The 21975-nt window shown below is 45.0% G+C and overlaps 1 protein-coding gene across 5 annotated transcripts in view; it reads left to right on the forward strand.

Annotated features, from left to right (window-relative positions):
- The window catches only part of alkbh3 (alkB homolog 3, alpha-ketoglutarate dependent dioxygenase), a 103337-nt gene that overhangs the window by 69131 nt on the left and 12231 nt on the right, over positions 1 to 21975 (forward strand). For 3 of the 5 annotated variants that reach the window (XM_070899673.1, XM_070899674.1, XM_070899672.1), the window contains exon 9: positions 20421 to 20495. The exons of the other annotated variants lie outside the window; for them this stretch is intronic. In XM_070899673.1, the coding sequence (XP_070755774.1) occupies positions 20421 to 20495 (75 nt within the window). The remainder of the gene's footprint in view (positions 1 to 20420; positions 20496 to 21975) is intronic. 5 annotated transcript variants of the gene reach the window in all.

Raw genomic sequence — 21975 nt, forward strand, 5'->3', positions numbered from 1 at the left:
CACTTTTTGTCCATATATTCTAGCAGGTGTCTAAATAAAACTTGTGTCCGAAAACGTGTTTTGGATGAGAGGTTAAACCAAGGCCCCGTCTGCTCTCTCAGGTGGACGTAAAGTGACTACACTTCAAAAAGTACTTCATTGGCTGTAAAGTGCTTTGGGACATCCGGTGGTCGTGAAAGGCACTATATATGCAAGTATTTTTTAATGAAATCATGGTTACACTGTCTGTTTAACCTAGAGAATAGATATGAGTATAAGATTTTCATTTCAGCTTTTAAACCGCACTTTTTAAAATCCTAAAACATCTATAAAATAATAAATAACTTATGATCAAAGCCATCTGTTTGACTTGTACTAGAAGCTCTGAACCCTAACATCTGACTCCATTCTGTTCCCTGGCCCCTTGCTCAAGCTAAACCCAGTGGTGCAGAACCTCGGTGTCCTCTGGGTTGAGCTTCAAACCCACAACAGTCCATCAAGAAGATTGCCTAATTCACCTTAATAACATCAGCCACGTCCATTACGAGCTAACTTTCACTAACGCTAGGGGCTAGAAATTCGCCAGGTTTGCATCTGTTTTACCGCCATTATTGGGCGGAAAAAATGTGTTTTTGCCGGTTTAAAAAAATGATCGTCATTTCACAAGTTTCGTCACCGGTTTTGCGCCCGCGATAAAAAATTATCAGCCGTCCTTTTTCTATGACGTCAATCGTCGAGCAATGCTCCACTATCGCCGGTTTTGCAAAATTCGCTAATATCGCCATTTTTACCGCCCGCTCAAAAACCCACCTGAAAAAAATCATGCCTTACCAGGTCGGACTTGCCATGCACCAGGCAATAATGGTGCCATCTTGAAAAACGGAGCAAAAGTTCAGTGCATAAAAAGATTTGGAGGGAAGGCTGCGTTTTACACATTGAGTTTTTTTGTGGGTTTATACTTCATAATTAAGAACATTTAAAAGAATGGGAGCTATACTATCTCTGTCATTATTGCTGGCTGCTTTATGCAGGATAGAGCTGGAAGAAGGCTTATTCAAAAGAATTATGAGCGTAATCAAAGAGCTCGCAGATATATGGGGAGGAGGCCTTACCCCCATCGAGTTTACAGGGAACAGCACTCATACTTGCAGCTGTCTGAGGCACCGTGCATTCGAAGGCTGCGCTTTCGAAAAGAGGTGGTCACACAGATATGCCAGCTCATAAAGGCAGACGTACAGTCTACAAGCTGGAAAAGGACTGCACTACCCGTCGAGGTGAAGATGACTGCGACACTTGCCTTCTATGCCTCCGGCTTCTTTCAAGCATCAGAAGGAGACATATGCTCCATCTTGTAGCACCCTACACATCGCTGCATTCACCAGGTGACGACTGCACTGTATGCACATAGGATGGACTTCATAAACTTCCCAATGACCAGGGAGGCATAGAATGAGAGGGCTATAGGTTTTGCAAGGTACAGGCTGCCATTGACTGTACTCCCATCACCCTGCAAGCACCTTTAGAGGATCCAGAAGTTTGCAGAAACCAAAAGGGATTCCACTCCCTGAATGTACAGATCGTGTGCTACCATACTCAGTGCATCATGGCAGTAAATGTCCAATTTCCAGGGAGCATCCATGATGCTTTCATCTTGCGTGAGAGCAATGTCTCATACCTGTTTGAGCGTCAGTCATCAGGCCAGAGCTGGATTCTGGGGGACAAAGGTTACGGCCTCGCCACCTGGCTCATAACCCCCCTCCGCAACCCTCGGACAGAAGCCGAGCATCGCTACAATGACAGCCATATAGCCACACATATCGTCACAAAGACAATTGAAGTGCTGAAGCAGCGCTTCCGATGACTACTCTGGAGGCTTCCTGCAATACTCCCCTCAGCAGGTCTTTGAATCCATTGTGATGTGCTGCATGCTACGCAACTTGGCCATCATGAGGGGACAAGATTTGCCACTGGGGACTGCAGGACCACCTCAGGAGAGAGGGGAGGAGGATGTAACTAGTTGAGTGGACAAGGGAGAACCAGTGGATGTGGTGTATTTGGACTTTCAAAAGACTTTTGACAAGGTCCCACACAAGAGATTGGTGTGCAAAATCAAAGCACATGGTATTGGGGGTAATGTACTGACGTGGATAGAGAACTGGTTGGCCGACAGGAAGAGAGTCGGGATAAATGGGTCCTTTTCAGAATGGCAGGCAGTGACTAATGGAGTGCCGCAGGGCTCAGTGCTGGGACTCCAGCTCTTTACAATATACATTAATGATTTAGATGATAGAATTGAGTGTAATATCTCCAAGTTTGCAGATGACACCAAACTGGGTGGCGGTGTGAGCTGTGAGGAGGATTCTAAGAGGCTGCAGGGTGACTTGGACAGGTTAGGCAAGTGGGCAAATACATGGCAGATGCAGTATCATGTGGATAAATGTGAGATTATCCACTTTGGGGGCAAAAACACGAAGGCAGAATATTATCTGAATGGCGGCAGATTAGGAAAAGGGGAGGTGCAGCGAGACCTGGATGTCATGGTTCATCAGACATTGAAAGTTGGCATGCAGGTACAACAGGCGGTGAAGAAGGCAAATGGTATGTTGGCCTTCATAGCTAGGGGATTTGAGTATAGGAGCAGGGAAGTCTTACTGCAGTCGTACAGGGCCTTGGTGAGTCCTCACCTGGAATATTGTGTTCAGTTTTAGTCTCCTAATCTGAGGAAGGATGTTCTTGCTATTGAGGGAGTGCAGCGAAGATTCACCAGACTGATTCTCGGGATGGCTGGACTGACATATGAGGAGAGACTGGATCAACTGGGCCTTTATACACTGGAGTTTAGAAGGATGAGAGGGGATCTCATAGAAACATATAAGATTCTGATGGGACTAAACAAGTTGGATGCGGGAAGAAAGTTCCTGATGTTAGGGAAGTCCAGATCCAGGGGACACAGTCTTAGGATAAGGGGCAGGCCATTTAGGATTGAGATGAGGAGAAACTTATTCACTCAGAGATTTGTTAACCTGTGGAATTCCGTACCGCAGAGAGTTGTTGATGCCAGTTCATTGGATATATTCAAGAGGGAGTTAGATATGGCACTTACGGCTAAAGGGATCAAGGGGTATGGAGAGAAAGCAGGAAAGGGGTACTGAGGGAATGATCAGCCACGATCTCATTGAATGGTGATGCAGACTCGAAGGGCCAAATGGCCTAATCCTGCACCTATTTTTTATGTTTCTATGAGGAGCCTGTCGATGAACCCATGCTACCACCACCCCCACCACCACAGGGGAGGCCTCGAGGAGCTTTCGCCACTGCAAAAGCCTTGCGTCAGCAGCTCATAATTCAACGCTTTGCATGAAGGCTGAATGGCACATTTCATCGTTGACTGCCCACTCTATCCCTCCATGTTGACTATTCCCCCTTTTATTCTGCAAATGAGACACTGCACAAGAATGGTTAAGGTGACAAAAACAATTTATAAAACATTATTACATTTATTAAACATGTTTACATTAATGAAAGTTTGGAAACTTTAATTTTGTAACTTTAATAACATTTTAACGGACAATCTGCGACATGTCCTCCCTCATGTCCATAGTACGGCAATGTTGCCGGAGATCCCACCCAGGACCTCAAGGAGCTGTCGGCTGAGCTGGATGTTCTCCCGAGACAATCCCACCAAATCCACGTGTGCGCCTGCCTGCCTTTCAGCAGACCGGCTTTGCCAACTCAGCTTCCGCAGAGATGGCATACGAGGTTCAACCCTGGGTGTTTGTTGCTGCAACCCACTTGGATCCGGGGCCTCAAATGCTGGAAAGCCAGAGAATGTGGTGACTTCCTCTGACAAATTGGTGGCCGCAGCTAAAGTAGTTGGTGCCTGCGTGGCACCCACCCCCACCCTCCCACCCACACCCAACGAGACCTGCCATGCGTTGCTCGAGATTGGTGAGTGGTATTATTTGGGGAGGACCGCCACCTGTGCGCCGCTGCTCCTGGCGGTTCTCGGACAGTTTGCCCTGCAAAGATGACAATACAAATGGTTACCAGAGGGTCCTTCTGCTCTTGTGGCACACACAGATAGTCATCAAAGCACTTGTACCATACTGTGTGCATTTAATATGGTCCTGTGTTTACTGGCCCTGGTAGTTGTAGGTGGTTCATGAGGAAGACATCGAAGTGCAGAAACACTTTTAAGATGTTAAAAAGTAGCTTTCATAATGTGTGATGATCATTCATGGCAAATAAATTGCAACACTAAGCCTACCAATACCAACATGTGCCCTGTTTACAATTTAAGTAATTGGAGTGCATCAATAAAAATATTACTTACTCTTACAACCCTGCAATGGTTGTCTACATTTTTCTACATTGTTTGTGGTCCCTCCTTATGGAATCCACTGAAGAAACCTCCTCAGCCACACTTTTCCATAGTCGTCTTAAAGCAGCTGGGGGGAGTTTAGAATGACCCTTTTTATTAATCTCCCTCCATCTGCTTTCTATAGCAGTAATGAGGGCTTTATCAGCATCAGGAGTGAATAGTCTGGCCCTCTTCTTGCTGAATTCACCCTGCATTTTGTATTGTCCTGTCGTCGATCAACCTCTAAATGAACTCTCAAAAATAGCTGATTCAGTCCTGGGTGTACTGTGCATGCACGGGCACACCCTGACAGGTGACCAGGATCGCGGGAAAAAAATCGGGGGGTGGAGTGGGGGAATTTAAAATGTGCAGAAGGTCCTTTTTTTTTAAAAAAAAGTTCGGTAGTTTTGTTTCAGGCGCACAAATTGAGTTGTGCAAGGCCGGATTTTATCGGCATTTACCATTTGGTGAATTTTGCGAGCTAAAATGATAGCAGTATTTCAGCAATTTAAAAAAAACGGCACCACGATTAGTGCCAAAAAAACAGTCACAGTGCTAATTGGCTCATTTCTAGCCCCGAGACTTTCATTTACTCCTGTCTCCTCATTGCTCAGTGTCTCCAATTTTCACCTTGCTAGCATTCTGAATCCCACCCAACACAAACTATAATGTGTTCAAAACTCCATTGCCCGTATCCTGTCTCCATTTGCCAAATCATTGATTTCAAAATCCTCATCCTGTTTGTAAATCCCTTCATTGCTTTGTACTATCCTACTTCACAACCTTCTCATGTCTCAATTTCTGACACTGCCGTACTATGTGACCCTTCGTGGCAGAGCTATTAGCTATCATGCCCTTGAATTTTGGAATTCTCTTTCCCTACATGTGCACACATGTGCTTTTTTTTCTCTCTTCAATTTTGCTCTTTTTCTGCCTGTTTTTCTTTTCCCTCACTCTTTTACATGTTTTCTCTTTCTCTTTCCCCTTTCGCCCTCTCCAAAATCCTTCTGAAAATCTACCTTTACAATCATGCCTTCAGGCTCCTCCCAACTCCTGCTCAGTGTCAATTCCCCTTTCTCTTCCGTCTTCCCCCATCCCCTCCCCCAACGAAGCATCCTTGGAGCATTTTGCTACATTGAACTCATGTTTTAAGTGTGAGTTGATGTTGATGTTGTGTATCTGTAAAGCATGCACTCCCATGTTCCGCCACCAGGGAGCTCATCCCCTGAAGTCCCAAGGAATCCCAGCATCCCTTGGGAGCACTGTATATAAGCCAGTCCCCAAGGCCTGTTCCTCACTCTGGAGTGTCTTATTAAAGACTGAGATCACTGTTACTTTAACCTCCCTGTGCACAGCCTCATCTGTGTTAGGAACACAATAACTGGCGACGAGAATACAAATCCAAGGCGAAGATGCAGCAAACTGTGGGCATCCTGGAGAAGTTCTCGGAGGGTGAGTACTGGGAAGCCTGTGTCAAACGGCTAGACCAGTACTTTGTAGCCAACGAGCTGGACGGAGAAGAAGCGCTGCAAAAAGGAGAGTAGTCCTCCTCACAGTCTGCGGGGCACCGACCTACAGCCTCATGAAGAATCTTCTGGCTCTGGTGAAACCCACAGATAAGTCTTATGAGGAGCTGTGTACACTGGTTCGGGTGCATCTTAACCTGAGGGAGAGCGTGCTGATGGCGAGGTATCGGTTCTACACGTGCCAGCGATCTGAAGGTCAGGAAGTGGCGAGATATGTCGCCAAGCTAAGGTGACTTGCAGGACAATGTGAGTTTGATGGCTACCTGGAGCAAATGCTCAGAGACTTTTTTGTACTGGGCATTGGCCACGAGACTATCCTACTAAAGCTTTTGACTGTAGAGACACCGACCCTCAGTAAGGCCATTGCGATAGCACAGGCGTTTATGTCCCCAGTGATAACACCAAACAAATCTCTCAGCACACAAGTGCTAGCAATGTTCATAAATTAACTGGAACTGTGTTTTCGAGCAGAAATGTACAGGGCAGAACCCACGAGTCTGCAACTGCCAGCAGGCCACAGGTGACGCAGATGTCTCAGAATCCCCAACAAAGTATGAATGCAAGGCAATTCACACCTTGTTGGCATTGCGGAGGTTTCCATTCAGCCTATTCATGCCGCTTCAAAGGGTATGTTTGCAAGAGTTGTGGAACAATGGGGCAGCTCCAACGAGCTTGCAAACGAGCTGCAAGCTCTGCAAAACCTGCTAACCACCACATGGCAGAGGAAGATCAGTCCATGGTGGATCAAAGCAATTTAGAGCCTCGGAGAGAAGAGGCAGATGCTGAAGTACACGGGGCGCACACATTTTCAACAAACTGCCCACCTATAATGCTAAATGTAAAATTGTATGGCTTAACTCGTGGTCATGGAACTGGACACTGACGCTAGCCAATCCATCATGTGTAAAAAGATGTTTGAGAGACTGTGGTGCAACAAGGCATTCAGACCAGCCCTGAGCCCCATCCACATGAAACTGAGAACGTACACCAAAGAGCTTATCACTGTCCTCAGCAGCGCCATGGTCAAGGTCACCTACGAGGGCACGGTGCACGAACTGCCACTCTGGATTGTCCCGGGCGATGGCCCCACATTGCTTGGAAGGAGCTGGCTGGGCAAAATCCGCTGGAACTGGGATGACATCCGAGCGCTATCACATGTCGATGAGGTCTCATGTACCCAGGTTCTTAACAAATTTCCTTCCCTTTGTGAACCAGGCATTGGAAACTTTTCCGGGATAAAGGTGTGGATCCACTTGGTCCCAGAGGCACGACCCATTCACCACAAGGCGCAAGCGATACCTCACATGATGATGGAAAGATTGGAAATCGAGCTGGACAGGCTGCAACTCGAGGGCATCATCTCCCCAGTGGAATTCAGCGAGTGGGCCAGCCCAATTGTTCCAGTACTCAAAAGTGATGGCACGGTCAGGATTTGCGGCGATTATAAAGTTAACTATTAATCATTTCTCGCTACAGGACCAATACCCACTACCTAAGGCAGACGACCTATTTGCGACGCTGGCAGGAGGCAAAATGTTCACCAAGCTCGACCTGACTTCGGCCTACATGACGCAGGAGCTGGAGGAGTCTTCAAAGGGCCTCACCTGCATCAACACACGCAACGGACTATTCATCTACAACAGATGCCCGTTTGGAATTTGGTCGGCTGCAGCAATCTTCCAGAGAAACATGGAGAGCCTACTCAAGTCGGTACCACACATGGTGGTCTTTCAGGACGACATATTGGCCACGGGTCGGGACACCACCGAGCACCTACAAAACCTGGAGGAGCTCCTTCAACAACTGGATCGCATAGGGCTGCGGCTGAAGAGGTCGAAATGCGTCTTCATGGCAACAGAAGTGGAGTTTTTGGGGAGAAAGATCGCAGTGGATGGCATTCGGCCCACAGACGCCAAGACAGAGGCGATCAGGAACACGCCCAGGCCACAGAACATCACGGAGCTGCGGTCGTTCCTGGGACTCCTCAACTATTTTGGTAACTTCGTACTGGGGTTAAGCACCCTTTTAGAGCCCCAACATGTGTTATTGCGCAAAGGTGAGAACTGGGTATGGGGAAAAAAAACAAGTAATTGCTTTTGAGAAAGCCAGAAACATTTTATGCTCCAATAAGCTGCTTGTATTGTATAACCCGTGTAAAAGACATGTGCTAGCACGTGACGCGTCGTCGTACGGAGTCGGGTGTGTATTACAACAAGCTAACATTGCGGGGAGGTTGCAACCTGTTGCCTATGCTTCCAGGAGCTTGTCTAAGGCCGAGAGGGCCTGCAGATGATTGAGAAAGAGGCATTAGCGTGTGTGTTCGGGGTAAAGAAAATGCATCAGTACCTGTTTGGCCTCAAATTTGAGCTGGAAACCGATCACAAACCCCTCACATCCCTGTTCGCTGAAAACAAGGGGATAAATACTAATGTCTCAGCCCGCATACAAAGGTGGGCACTCGCGCTATCAGCGTATAACTATACCATCCGCCACAGGCCAGGCATCGAGAACTGTGCGGATGCTCTCAGTCGGCTACCATTGCCCACCATGGGGGTGGAAATAGCGCAGCCTGCAAACTTCTTGATGGTGGCGCAGCCTGCAGACTTGTTGATGGTCATGGATGCATTTGAAAATGATAAATCACCTGTCACGGCCCGCCAGATTAGGACTTGGACCAGCCAAGATCCTCTGCTGTTTCTCATAAAAATCTGTGTACTGCACGGGAGTTAGGCCAGCATCCCCGTTGAAATGCAAGAGCCAATCAAGTCATTCCAGCGGCGAAAAGACGAGCTGTCCATTCAGGCAGACTGCCTGTTGTGGGGTAACCGCGTAGTGCTACCAAAAAAGGGCAGGGAGACGTTCATCTTGGATCTCCACAGCACACACCCGGGTACAGTAATGATGAAAGCGATAGCCAGATCCCACGTGTGGTTGCCCGGTATCGACCCTGTGTACAGCAATGCAGCGTGTGTGCTCAGTTGAGCAAAGCGCCCAGAGAGGCACCACTAAGTTTGTGGTCCTGGCCCTCCAGACCATGGTCAAGGATCCATGTCGACTATGCGGACCCGTTTCTCGGTAAAATGTTGCTGGTGGTGATGGATGCTTTTTCAAAATGGATTGAATGTGAAATACTGTCGGGAAGCACCGCCACCGCCACCATTGAAAGCCTGAGGACCATGTTTGCCACCCACTGCCTGCCTGACATACTGCTCAGTGACAACGGGCCATGTTTCATCAGTGCCGAATTTAAAGAATTCATGACCCGCAATGGGATCAAACATGTTACCTCGCCCCCGTTTAAACCAGCCTCCAATGGGCAGGCAGAGCGGGCAGTACAAACCATCAAACAGAGCGTTAAACGAGTCACAGAAGGCTCACTCCAAACCCGCCTGACCAGAGTACTGCTCAGCTACCACACGAGACCCCACTCGCTCACAGGGGTGCCCCCGGCTGAGCTACTCATGAAAAGGACACTTAATACCAGACTCTCGCTGGTTCACCCCAACCTGCATGATCAGGTAGAGAGCAGGCGGCAGCAACAAAATGTAAACGATGGTTGTGCCACTGTGTCATGGGAAATTGATCTGAATGACCCTGTGTATGTGCTAAACTATGGACATGGTCCCAAGTGGATCGCGGGCACGGTGATAGCTAAAGAAGGGAGTAGGGTGTTTGTAGTCAAACTAGACAATGGACAAATTTGCAGAAAGCACCTGGACCAAACGAGGCTGCGGTTCACAGACTGCCCTGAACAACCCACAGCAGACACCACCTTTTTAGAGCCCACAACACACACCCAAAGGATCAACGACACCACGCCGGACCAGGAAATCGAACCCATCACGCCCAACAGCCCAGCAAGGCCAGGCTCACCTAGCAGCCCTGCAGGGCCAACAACACAGCAGCCCAGCGATGGCACAGCCAACAAACCAGAACAGACATTTGTACTGAGGCGGTCCACCAGGGAAAGAAAGGCTCCCGACTGCCTCACTTTGTAAATAGTGTTCACTTTGACTTTGTCGGGGGGGGTGGGGGGAGTGATGTTGTGTATCTGTAAAGCATACACTCCCATGTTCTGCCACCAGGGAGCTCATCCCCTGAAGTTCCAAGGGATCTAAGCATCCCTTGGTAGCACTGTATATAAGCCAGCCCCTAAGGCCTGTTCCTCACTCTGGAGTGTCTTATTAAAGACTGAGGTCACTGTTACTTTAACCTCCCTGTGTGCAGCCTCATCTGTGTTGGGAACACAATAGATGTGAGGTAAAATTTTCAAGTGGCAGAAATGATATATAGATAAGTGTAAGTCCAGTCAGCAAAACAAACAATGATTAGTTATATTGCAAATCAGTAGAATATAAATCTGAGATCAGGCCACAGTTTCAATACTACCCTCAACTGAGGAATAAGGGAAATATCCAGCCGGGAAATGATCTAAAGAAGGACCAGAAGGCACAGCCCTCGCATCAGAATTGAATTGTGAGGAAAGGTTTAAAGAAAACTCTGCCTCTTCAGCCTTGAAAAGAAGCAAATGGTAGGGGTCCTTTTTCAGGTATACAATACTAAGTGGCATAGAAAATTTTTAATCTGGTGCACTATTTCAAGTTAAATCATGACTAAGATGAGGGAAACAAGGTTTGAACTGCTGTAAGGTAAGTTCAACACTCAAATCAGGTAATACTTAACCCAAAAGTGTTCTTTTAGGGAAGGTAGTGGAGGCAGAAGCTTTGGAATCACTAAAGAGGCAGTTGGGTGTTGTGATGGGAGGGGCTGTAGGTGTCTGGAAGGATGAATTTAGGTTTACTGGCTTCCCTAATCTGTATCTTTTTTTGTGAATGTTGCAGGACAGCAACAGTTGAGATCAGATTACTTAAAGATATCAGTATGCTTTCAATGCCTCATTCTCACTAGGTATTTATTATTTTTGATTAGACTTGAACGGGCGCACTACTGAGAGATCCCATCCATCTCTGCATTAACACTGCTGTTATAGGGGAGTATTAAAATAAGAATTGACTTGAAAGCTCACCTTATCTTTGGTGATACAAAATAAATCTCGTATTTGTTTTTTCTCTGTTTCTCTCATTTGCCAGGGACTCCAAAGTATACTGTCACTGGACTGCTTGTGTGTCAAAAACACAACTCTTACGCGCACAAGCACGCACGCACACCTTTCTCCCTAGATAGCTATAGTTGCAGCATTTCTTTTGAAATAGACCTTTGGTAGCTAACAATTTAAAATACACTCAAAGTAGGCATGTCACTTGGAACTGCACATCCTTGGCATCAACTAATTGTTCTTATACTTGCGAGTCAGCAGCATCTTATCCTGATATAGCATATCTGCATAAAATCAGAATTAAAGGTTAAATTGAGTTGCATAGTTTGGGAGAACATCTATATTCATAACCCATTTTTTGGTTTCCATATTTGCGAAAGGATATACTTTGGAGGCAGTTCAGAGAATGTTCACTAGGTTGATTTGGGGATGAGGGGGTTGACTTATGAGGAAAGGTTGAGTAGGTTGGGCCTCTACTCAATGGAATTCAGAAGAATGAGAGGTGATCTTATCGAAACGTCTAAGATTATGAGGGGGCTTGACAAGGTGGATGCAGAGAGGATGTTTCCACTGATGGGGGAAGACTAGAACTAGAGGGCATGATCTTAGAATAAGAGGACGTCCATTTAAAACAGATGAGGAGAAATTTCTTCTGAGGTTGTAAATCTGTGGAATTCGCTGCCTGAGACTGTGGAAGCTGGGACATTGAATACATTTAAGACAGAAATAGACAGTTTTTTAAACGATAAGGGGCTATGGGGAGCGGGCAGGGAAATGGAGCTGAGTCCATGATCAGATCAGCCATGATCTTATTGAATGGTAGAACAGGCTCAAGGGGCCGTATGTCCTATTCCTGTTTCTATTTATTATGTTCTTATTTTGAAAATCTTAATAGATCAAAACATCAAACTTCTATGTTCATAACAAAGCTGCTTTAAAACCAATCTGAAAAATCTATAGTTTTTTGAAATGATTGCTTGTGGATAGTAGTGGTGCTATGAAAATTGTGTGGGTGGCATTGACAATACAGGGAAAATCTTACTTGTGGTGCTGAAGGTTTCCATAGCAACTGCATAAAAGTGCTGGTTTAAAGTATATGTTCTAGGCATCTCTGAATAGCCTTCCTGGAGAAAAAAATAAGTGTTCCTTCTCATGGATAAATCAATAACAGTAATATGTCTCAGACCTTAAGAATTGACCTACAAACAGCATTTGTTTAGTTTTGCAACTAAAATGGTTAGAGGCCTATTGTTAGGAAAAATGACTAAGGATGTTAAAAATTTGAATTCACAACACAGTTGCTTTATAAGGGAGCATGACTTGTAAATATTCATTTTTGTTATTTGACTGTTTTGTAAAACTCCTCATTACATGATTTGGGTAACTCAATGAACTGGTTTCAGATAAAAAGTCCACACTGAATTCCACTGTTGGAAAGGAAAAGGGAAGTACATAGCACTGACTATTGTGCAGGATTTCCGATGTTGGAGGGGAGGTTGGGGCACTGCAAACTGTTTTCAGACACGTTGCTGACAGAAGCACGCCCTTGTTATTGACTGACTCGTCTCTTCTGGGTAATCCAGAATTAGTTTTGATAGTGCACAGCATTTCAAGCTTGCTGAATGTTTGATCTAAATTAGTTTTTGGGTGCACATTATGGTAGCTTTTTTCTGGGGGTGGCAGGAGGGTGAAGAGTCATGCCCCAGGTCACAATACAAAATAGTACCATTCTGGTTATGTACAAACTCAGGTTTTTTGATGTAAGATCTAATTTCAGTGATTCACTAATCTCGAAGCTCTTCATTAAGCAATAAGTGCATCAGCATTTGTGATGCAAAGGCATAATATATTTTTGACTGACTGAAGGTTATGAAGAGATTTCTTCTTTCTGGTGTGATAGTGAGTCGGTTGTCTTATATAGGATATGTTCCAGAATGAGGCAAAGATTTTGCCACAATATCGTTCTTCATTTAAATGATTCTCCATTTTGTTTGGTAGTTATACTGCCCTCCATCCCAAGCACACACTATTTGGGCAAAAAGATAATCTGTCCCTTGGTTTCTGCCATCGTTGCTAGCGAGAACTTGCATTTATATAGCGCCTTTCACATCTCCAGGATGTCTCTTAGTGTTGGTTGAAGGATAAATATTGGCCAGGACACCGAGAGAGCGCCTCTGCTCTTCAAATAATGCCATTGCCTCGTTTACATCCACCTGAAGAAGCAGACAGAACCACGGTTTAACTTCTGCTCTTAAAGATGGCATCACTGGCACAGCAGCACTCCTCAGCAATACACGGAATTGTCAGCCGACATTAAGTCATGCAGTGGGACTTGAACCCACAACCTTTAGACTCAGAGGTAAGGCTGTTACCTAATGAGCCAAGCTTGCTGCAAAAATGTGCTTGGGTTGATTAATTCTCCAATATTTCCATTGCTTTTTTTGTATGGACATTCAATCAATCATGTCTGTAAGGAGAGGCAGCTTCAAACCATTCTGAATAATGTTGAAATGCAATCTAGTTTGAATAGAATATCCAAATGTGAAGGGGGTAAAAATGTTTAAGTAAGTTATTCAAGTCTGGACATTCATCATCTGCTGTCCTAACAGATGTGTTAACCTGTTTATTTTAAATGGGTTAATGCTTCTCTTAAAATAGCAGAGAGGAATTTTATTTAATGTGTTTGTGCAATAACACACGCTCAGTAATTTCCAGACTTAAGCCTTCCTTCATTCTGAAGTATCCTGCATCTGTTATTATTCATAATTGTGTACACTCCATTTATCAAATGACATTTTTAATATTACTATATAAACATTACCAGCTTCACACTGTAAAAAATAAACTAATGGTTAGCAGCAGTGGTTATGCTAAGTATACAGCTTTGTAAATATTTTGAACGTAGGGAAAATTAATGTTAAATGTAACACAGAAAATGTTACAGACTGCATAAGCTTATTAGATATTTTTATATCATTTCCAAATTTCTATTTATGTTGTTTCGGTTGATACTCCCTCAAATAATTATTCTTTCATACCCTTTCTTGGGTTCCCTGTAACATGCATCATCTACCACTGGGAGGGCAGGGTCTTGTTCGTGAGCCTCTCCCAGTGTCATTCTGAAACCATCTGTTGGAGGTCACATGAGCAGGCAGGCAATGGTTCCCTCTCCAGTTTAACTTCTCCCTTTTAAAAACTGCATGGCTTTCACTACGCCCCTCCCCACAGCAGGATGGCTGAGATTGGGGACATGCATGTGAAGACCAAGGGCCATAAAGCCATGTATACTACCACCACAGTTACCTGTCTTCAAATGTTTTGGTTCCAGGTCAGAATCAAATCTATTTTTCTTCTTTTTTTTTTAAATGAATGTTTTGCATCAGTAACAAAGTGTGAGATTGGTGTTGATGCACCATTTTAAATATATGAATACGCATTATGATTTAGTTTTTTTTACCAATGCCATTTTCTCGCAAAAATGGCTTGACAACTGCTATAGTAGTACCTCTTATGATCTGAAAGCTTCAATTTTCATTGTTTGCAGTACGGAATTAAGATAGTCTAGGGCTAAGAATGAGTCTACTTATCAGTAATACTGTGGATTGTACCATTCCCAGTACATCTCATGTCGAAAGCCAGAAAATATTGAATGGTAAACCCACTTCATACAGGCTAAAATTGCTGAATGAATTTTTTATTTGATGATTCATAGAAATGAAGACAGACAGTACAAGTCATAATTTACAACTATTCAGTATAAGTTGTAATTTACAATTGAACCCGGATGCCTGTTCGAAAGAATCCATTGTTCTCCTAGTTTAAAATGACAGTGTCTTGTAATGCATAATCAGAATTTGATACATCTGACTGTTGATCGGAGTACCGATCCCCATCGAAGAGAATCATTACCTTAACTAATTCTGGATCGAAGAACTCTCTGCCTATGTCATGTATGTATGCTTGGGTTTACTAGCCACCAGGTGGCGCCACTGTCGGAGGTCATTGGGCTGTGCGGCCCAGGTATAAAAGGCAAGCCATTTTATAATGTAATCACTTTGGGCCCTAATAAAGCAGAGCCAGGTTTGTACCTGTTCAGCGTTTACAGTATTCAGTCTATTGAGTTATTGCATACACAACATTTGGCGACGAGGTAACAAGAACCTTCACATGCAAAAATGAGCACAATTGGAATTCGGGAGCAATTCGTGGAGGGAGAAGATTGGGCAGACTTTATAGCCTGCTTGAACCAGTACTTCGTGGCCAACAAAATGGAGAAAGAGGCAGACGCAGTTCAGCGCCGGGCAGTCCTCCTCACGGTGTGCGGTCCAAAAATCTATGGACTCAAAGAATCTCCTCACGCCCTTAAGTCCAATGGACAAGGACTATGAAACATTGTGTGCTCTGGTACGTGACCATCTCAAACCAGATGAAGGCATCATCATCTCAAGCTATCGATTCTATATGCACGTTCGATCTGAGGGCCAGGATGTATTCATTGTCAACCTGAGACGTCTAGCTAGACCATCTAAGTTCGAAACTGCGTTGGCAGACATGCTACGGAACTTCTTTGCAATCAGCATCAACCATGAGATGATCCTGCATAAGCTACTGGCGGCGGAGACGCTGGATGTAAGCGAAGCCATCACGATTGCCTAATCATACATGACGACAGACAAAAGCTTAAAGCAGATATCATTGAAAAATCAGAACTCGGCAAAAATTGTAAACAAGATAGTACCGTCGTTTGGCAGAGCTGCATATGGCATGGCCTACCCGACTGTGTACGCGAAACCTGTGGCTGCTCAAAGTTCGCCAATGGGAATGAATCCGATATCACCGTGTTAGTGTTGTGGGGGACATCATCGGCATCATCGGTGTCAGTTTAAACAGTATATTTGTAAAGGCTGTTCGAGAGTGGTGTATCTCCAGCGCATGTGTCCGCAACTGAGCAAGCGTGCTGTGACACACCACGTGGAGGATGATGACCAATCTAGCGCGGATCGGGATACGTAATCCGAGCTACCAGAGGAGGAAGTGTATGGACTGTATTAATTCCTAACAATATGGACTGTATTCGTCCCTAAGAAAGAGCCAACCGATAATGATTAATGTAAAATTTAATGGTGTGCAGTATCGATGGAATTGGACACGGGTGCGAGTCAATCAATAATGAGCTAGAGGACATTCGACAGGCTGTGGGGTACTAAGGCTGTGAGGCCTAAGCTGAGTCCAGTCAATACCAAATTGCGTGCGTACACTAAAGAGCTCATAACGGTGATTGGCAGTGCAGTAATCAAGGTGTCGTATGGTGGTGCAGTTCACGATTTACCATTATGGATTGTTCCAGGCAATGGTCCAATGCTGTTCGGCAGGAATTGGTTAGAAAAAAAATCAAATGGAACTGGAACGAGATCAAAGCGTTGTCTGAGGAGGATACTCCATGTGCTCAAGTGCTGAGCACGTTCCCCTCGCTGTTTGAACCAGGCATCGGCAATTTCACGGGAGCCAAGGTGCAGATCCACATGGACTCAGATGCAAGACCTGTCCATCATAAAGCTCGGGCAGTTCCATACATGATGAGGGAGAAGGTTGAAATCGAACTCGACATGTGAAGGGTTCATATCACCGGTCAAATTTAACGAATGGGGCAGACCTATTGTTCCCGTGTTGAAAAGTGATGGCACTGTCAGGATTTGTGGAGACTACAAGGTTACAATCAACCGAGTTTCGAAACACAATCAATATCCGTTACCGAAGGCCGATGACCTATTTGCAACGCTAGCCAGGGGGATGTCTTTCACAAAACTGGATCTGATGTCGGCCTACATGACACAGGAACTGGTCGACACTTCGAAGAAACTTGCGTGCATCAACACTCATAAAGGACTGCTTATCTACAACAGGTGACCTGTTGGAATTTGCATGGCTGCAGCCATATTTCAGAGGAACATGAACAGTCTACTGAAGTCCGTCCCCAGAACTGTCGTGTTCTAAGATGACGTACTGGTCACAGGTCGTGACTCCGCCGAACATCTGAACAACCTGGAAAAGGTTCTACATCGTCTGGACAAAGTGGGACTTAAACTGAAATGCTCGAAGTGCGTCTTCATGGCACCGGAAAATTGCTGGAGAGGAAAATCAGGCCCACGGACTCGAAAACCAAGACCATCAAAAATGCACCCAAGCCTCAGAATGTGACGGAGCTGCATTCGTTCCTTGATTTACTCAACTACTTCGGTAATTTCTTACCTAGATTGAGCACATTAATAGAGCCACTGCACATGCTGCTAAGAAAAGGCGACAACTGGGTTTGGGGTGCATCTCAAGCTAGAGCTTTTGAGAAAGCTACTAATCTGCTTTGCTCTAACAAGCTGCTGGTACATTATGATCCGTGTAAGTGTCTAGTATTGGCCTGTGATGCTTCGTCATATGGAGTTGGTTGCATACTCCAACAAGAGAATGAGTCGGGCAAATTACAACCTGTTGCATATGCTTCAAAAAGTTTGTCAAAGGCAGAAAGAGCCTACAGCATGGTAGAGAAAGAAGCACTAGCCTGTGTGTATGGGGTTAAAAAGATGCATCAGTATCTGTTTGGTCTTCGGTTTGAACTGGAAACAGATCACAAGCCACTCATTTCATTGTTTTCAGAAAACAAAGGTATCAATACCAATGCATCGTCCCACATCCATAGTTGGGCACTGACATTATCTGCCTATGATTATGTCATTCGCCGTAGACCTGGCACTGAGAATTGTGCCGATGCATTGAGTCCTGTCTGCCGTTGCCCACACCAGAGGTGGAAACATCACAACCGGCAGACCTATTGTTAGTCATGGATGCTTTTGAAAGTGAAGGAACCTCCATCACGGCCCAACAAGTTAAGACCTGGATCAGCCAGGACCCAATATTGTCGGTTGTGAAACGTTGTTTCCTTAGTGGTGATTGGACTGCCATACCCAAGCAAACGTGTGAGGAGACCAAACCTTACATCCGTCACAAAGATGAACTATCCATTCAATCAGATTGTATACTGTGGGGTAATCATGCTGTTATGCCCAAGAAAGGCAAAGAGAAATTTGTGCATGATCTACATAGCACGCATCCCGGTATTATCATGATGAAAGCCATTGCCAGGTCTCATGTATGGTGGCCTGGAATTGACTCTGATCTGGAATCATGCGTGCATTAGTGCAACACTTACATGCAGCTTAGTAAAACACTAGCGGAATCTCCGCTGAGTCTGTGGTCGTGGCCATCTAAACCATGGTCCAGGATCCACATCGACTTTGCAGGTCCCTTTCTGGGAAAGATGTTCTTAGTTGTGGTGGATGCTTATTCGAAGTGGATAGAGTGTACAATCATGTCATCCAGCACATCCACAGCTACCATTGAGAGCCTTCGTGTCATGTTCGCTATGCATGGTCTACCTGACATCGTTGTAAGCGATAACGGATCTTGCTTCACCAGTATGGAGTTTCAAGAGTTCATGAAACTCAATGGTATCAAACATGTGAGGTCAGCACCATCCAATGGACAAGCAGAGCCTGCGGTCTCCCCTGCTGAACTATTGATGAAGAGGTCTCAAGACCAGGCTCTCTCTCGTCCACCCTGACTTGAATAATCGTGTCGAATACAGATATCAAAGTCAGCAAGGATATCACGATCGCGGTATTGTGTCATGCAACATTTCTATCAATGATCCTGTGTATGTACTGAATTATAGTCAAGGTCCCAAATGGATCGCCGGTACTGTTACGGCCAAAAATGGGCAGATATGCAGGAAACGTGTCGATCAGATAAAGCTGCGGTACAGGGATGAACTGGAACAGTCTGAGGAAGACACAATCAGTGACCAACCAACCTACCCTCAGTCATCAGAGGACTCCGCTGTCATCAATGAATCTGGACTTTCAATCACTGACATGGTCAATGAATCTGGACTTTCAAACTCTGACGTGGTCATTGCCACTCCCATCAGATTAGCTACCCAGACCCTAGTCCTAACAGATTTAGAACGCTCGCCCAAGGCTGGAGTTAAACTGAGACGTTCAACTCGGGAGCGGAAAGCCCCCGGACCATCTCCATTTGTAAAAAGACCATTACTAATATTTTAAAGGGGGATATTGTCATGTATGCTTGGGATTAGGCAGCGCCACTGTCTGAGGTCATTGGGCTGTGCGCACAAGTGTGCGGCCCGGGTATAAAAGGCCAGCCATCTTGTAATGTAATCACTTTGGGCCCTAATAAAGTAGAGCCAGGTTTGTACTTGTTCGGAGTTTACAGTATTCAGTCGATTGAGTTATTACATACACAACAGCCTATGAGACAAACAAATCGCCTTTGAGTAGCTATCTTAGTTTTCAATAAATTGTGTGTACCTTGTAAAACTGAGTCACTAAAACTTTAGAAAGACGTATTGCTGAATTTCCTGTAGCTTTGCTCACCACATGTCGCAGGATAGGCTTTCTGGTCTTAGCTGTGTCTGTCATTCTTGTGGTGACATTTTCATGTTTAGTTCATTTGCTCTCTTTTCCCATCTTCTAGTTTTGATTCTCTTTTTTTGCTCTTTTCTGACTGATCTGTTTTGCTTTTATGGTTTTTCTTTTTCTACTCTCTCTCTCTCTCTCTCACTCTCTCGCATATTTTCTCCTTTTGTTCTTTGTTCTTGCTCTTTTTCGTCAGAGGTATAGATGATAGTCAGGGAAAGCATCAGGCCAGTTTGGAGTGTGTGCTTTTCTGGCCGCAGATGGTAATTGGAGAGTAGTGGGAAGGATTGGGCCCTGACTGTATTTTTAAATGGCAGGTCTGCAGCATTGGTCAAGAGATGGAGGCATGTGGATAGGAGACTATTACTCCAGTTGAGAAAAGAAACATGAAGCCAGTGGTGCTGCAGAACATAATGGCCCTGAAATTCTGGCCTCGCCGGGTCCATACGGAATGCATACGGACCTGGTGAGGCCTCGCCAAAAGCAGTTTCTGGTGTGCAATGCGCATGCGCCGAAAACCGGCTTTTCCAATCGGTCAAGATAACTCTTGGCAGATCCTCCGCATCCCTGGGAAAAGAACATCTGCGCAGGTGAGATTGGGCTATTTGTCCATCTCTTGCCCTGTGAATGTCCTTCAAACTCTTACTAAAAGCAGGCGCATAGCTTACTTTTACCAGCGTAAGAGTTTTAAAAAATAAAATTGAAATACACATTTTTATAGTTAAAAACCCTGTCCACTAAGGTAAGTTTATTTTAAACCCTATTAAAACACATTAAAAAAAAATCCAAAATATATATATTTTTTCTAAATCATTAACTTTAATTTCAATTAATTTTAAATATGTGTGGTGTTTTTAAAATTTATTATGTTGTGTTTGGGTGTTTTAGGGGGTTATTCTCATTGATAGTAATGGGAACTCATAAAATCGGAGTTCCCATTACTGTCAATGAGAATACTGCAGAGTATTGGTGGTCCAGGCCCACATGACTTCAGCTTCTCCATCCGTGTTTAGAAAACGTGGACGCGCTGCGAAGTGCCTAGAAAGAAGGCCTCCGACCGGAATCGAGGGCGCCTCCGGGACTACCAGGTACATTCGTAGAGAAATTTCGGGTTGGAGGCGTTCGTCCGAAGGAAGCCTCCAACTGGAATTTCAGGGCCAGTATTACTGAGCTTGCAGACACAAATCTCGAAGTTTGGAAAACTAATTGTGAAAATACTGGAATTATATAGGAAATGTAAACAACAATAACAACAACTTGTATTTCTATAGCGCCTTTAACGTAGTGAAACGTCCCAAGTCGCTTCACAGGAGTATTATGAGGTAAAAATTTGACACCAAGCCGCATAAGTAGAAATTAGCGCAGGTGAGCTCAAAGAGGTATGTTTTAATGAGAGTCTTGAAAGAGGAGAGGGGCAGAGGTTTAGGCAGGGAGTTCCAGAGCTTGGGGCCTAGGCAACAGAAGGCACGGCCACCAATGGTTGAGCGATTATAATCAGGATGCTCAAGAGGGCAAAATTAGAGGAGCGCAGACATCTCGGTGGGAGGGGGGAGGTGTTGTGGGGCTGGAGGAGATTAGAGATAGGGAGGAGCAAGGCCATGGAGTGATTTGAAAATAAGGATGAGAATTTTAAACATCATAAACAGATGTGACACTACCATTATAAGCTACATACTCTTTGCCTCTCTCCACTTGATCTCTCTCTTGCTCACACACTGATCTCTCTGCCCAATGTCTCTGACTTAATTTGTGACTTATCTGTGTCTGTCCCCAGCTTTCTCTCTTTTTAACTTGATTTATCTCGGTCTCATTCCTGCTATCTCTTTTCCATTGATTTTATCCCTTTGAAGTCTCCCTCTTCTGATTTATTCTTGCCCTCGTTATTTCTGTCTTCCAATTTCTCTGTTTCTCTATTTCTCCCTGTCATGTATGTAGACCATGTAAACTAACTGCATGCTCACATAAAGTGTGTCACCAGAGGGTCACCTGCATAGGTGTGCAGGGCCCAGTATAAAAGGCTGCCCACCATGCTTGTGGCTCACTCTGGAGTTACACTAAATGGGACTAAGGTCACAACAGCTCAAGTACAATACTAGACCTCGTGGAGTCATTCATAAGATTATTAAAGACTTAACAACTGGCGACGAGATTTCAAACTTTCACGCAAAAATGACTAACGATGCGTTAGAAAAGTTCTCAGAGGGTGAAGATTGGGAAGCCTTTATGGAGCGGCTCTACCACTATTTCGTAGCCAACGACGTGGTTGGTGACGATCCGGTCACACTGGCAGATAAGCAGAGAGCTATCCTGTTGACCAGTTGTGGGCCCACAGTCTACGGCCTCGTCAGGGACTTACCAGAGAAAAGAATGACCAAGTCATACGAGGAGCTGAAAGTGCTAATTCGGAACCAACTCAAACTGAAGGGGAGCATCCTCACAGCCAGGCATCGGTTTTATAAACACCGCCGATCTGAGGGCCAGGAAATCGCAACGTACGCTGCCTACCTCAGGAGGCTGGCAGGATCATGTGAATTCAGCGCATCCCTCGCTGATGCGTTGCAGGACGTC

This window comes from Pristiophorus japonicus, chromosome 14, assembly GCF_044704955.1.
Source record: "Pristiophorus japonicus isolate sPriJap1 chromosome 14, sPriJap1.hap1, whole genome shotgun sequence".
Classification (NCBI taxonomy): Eukaryota; Metazoa; Chordata; class Chondrichthyes; family Pristiophoridae; genus Pristiophorus; species Pristiophorus japonicus.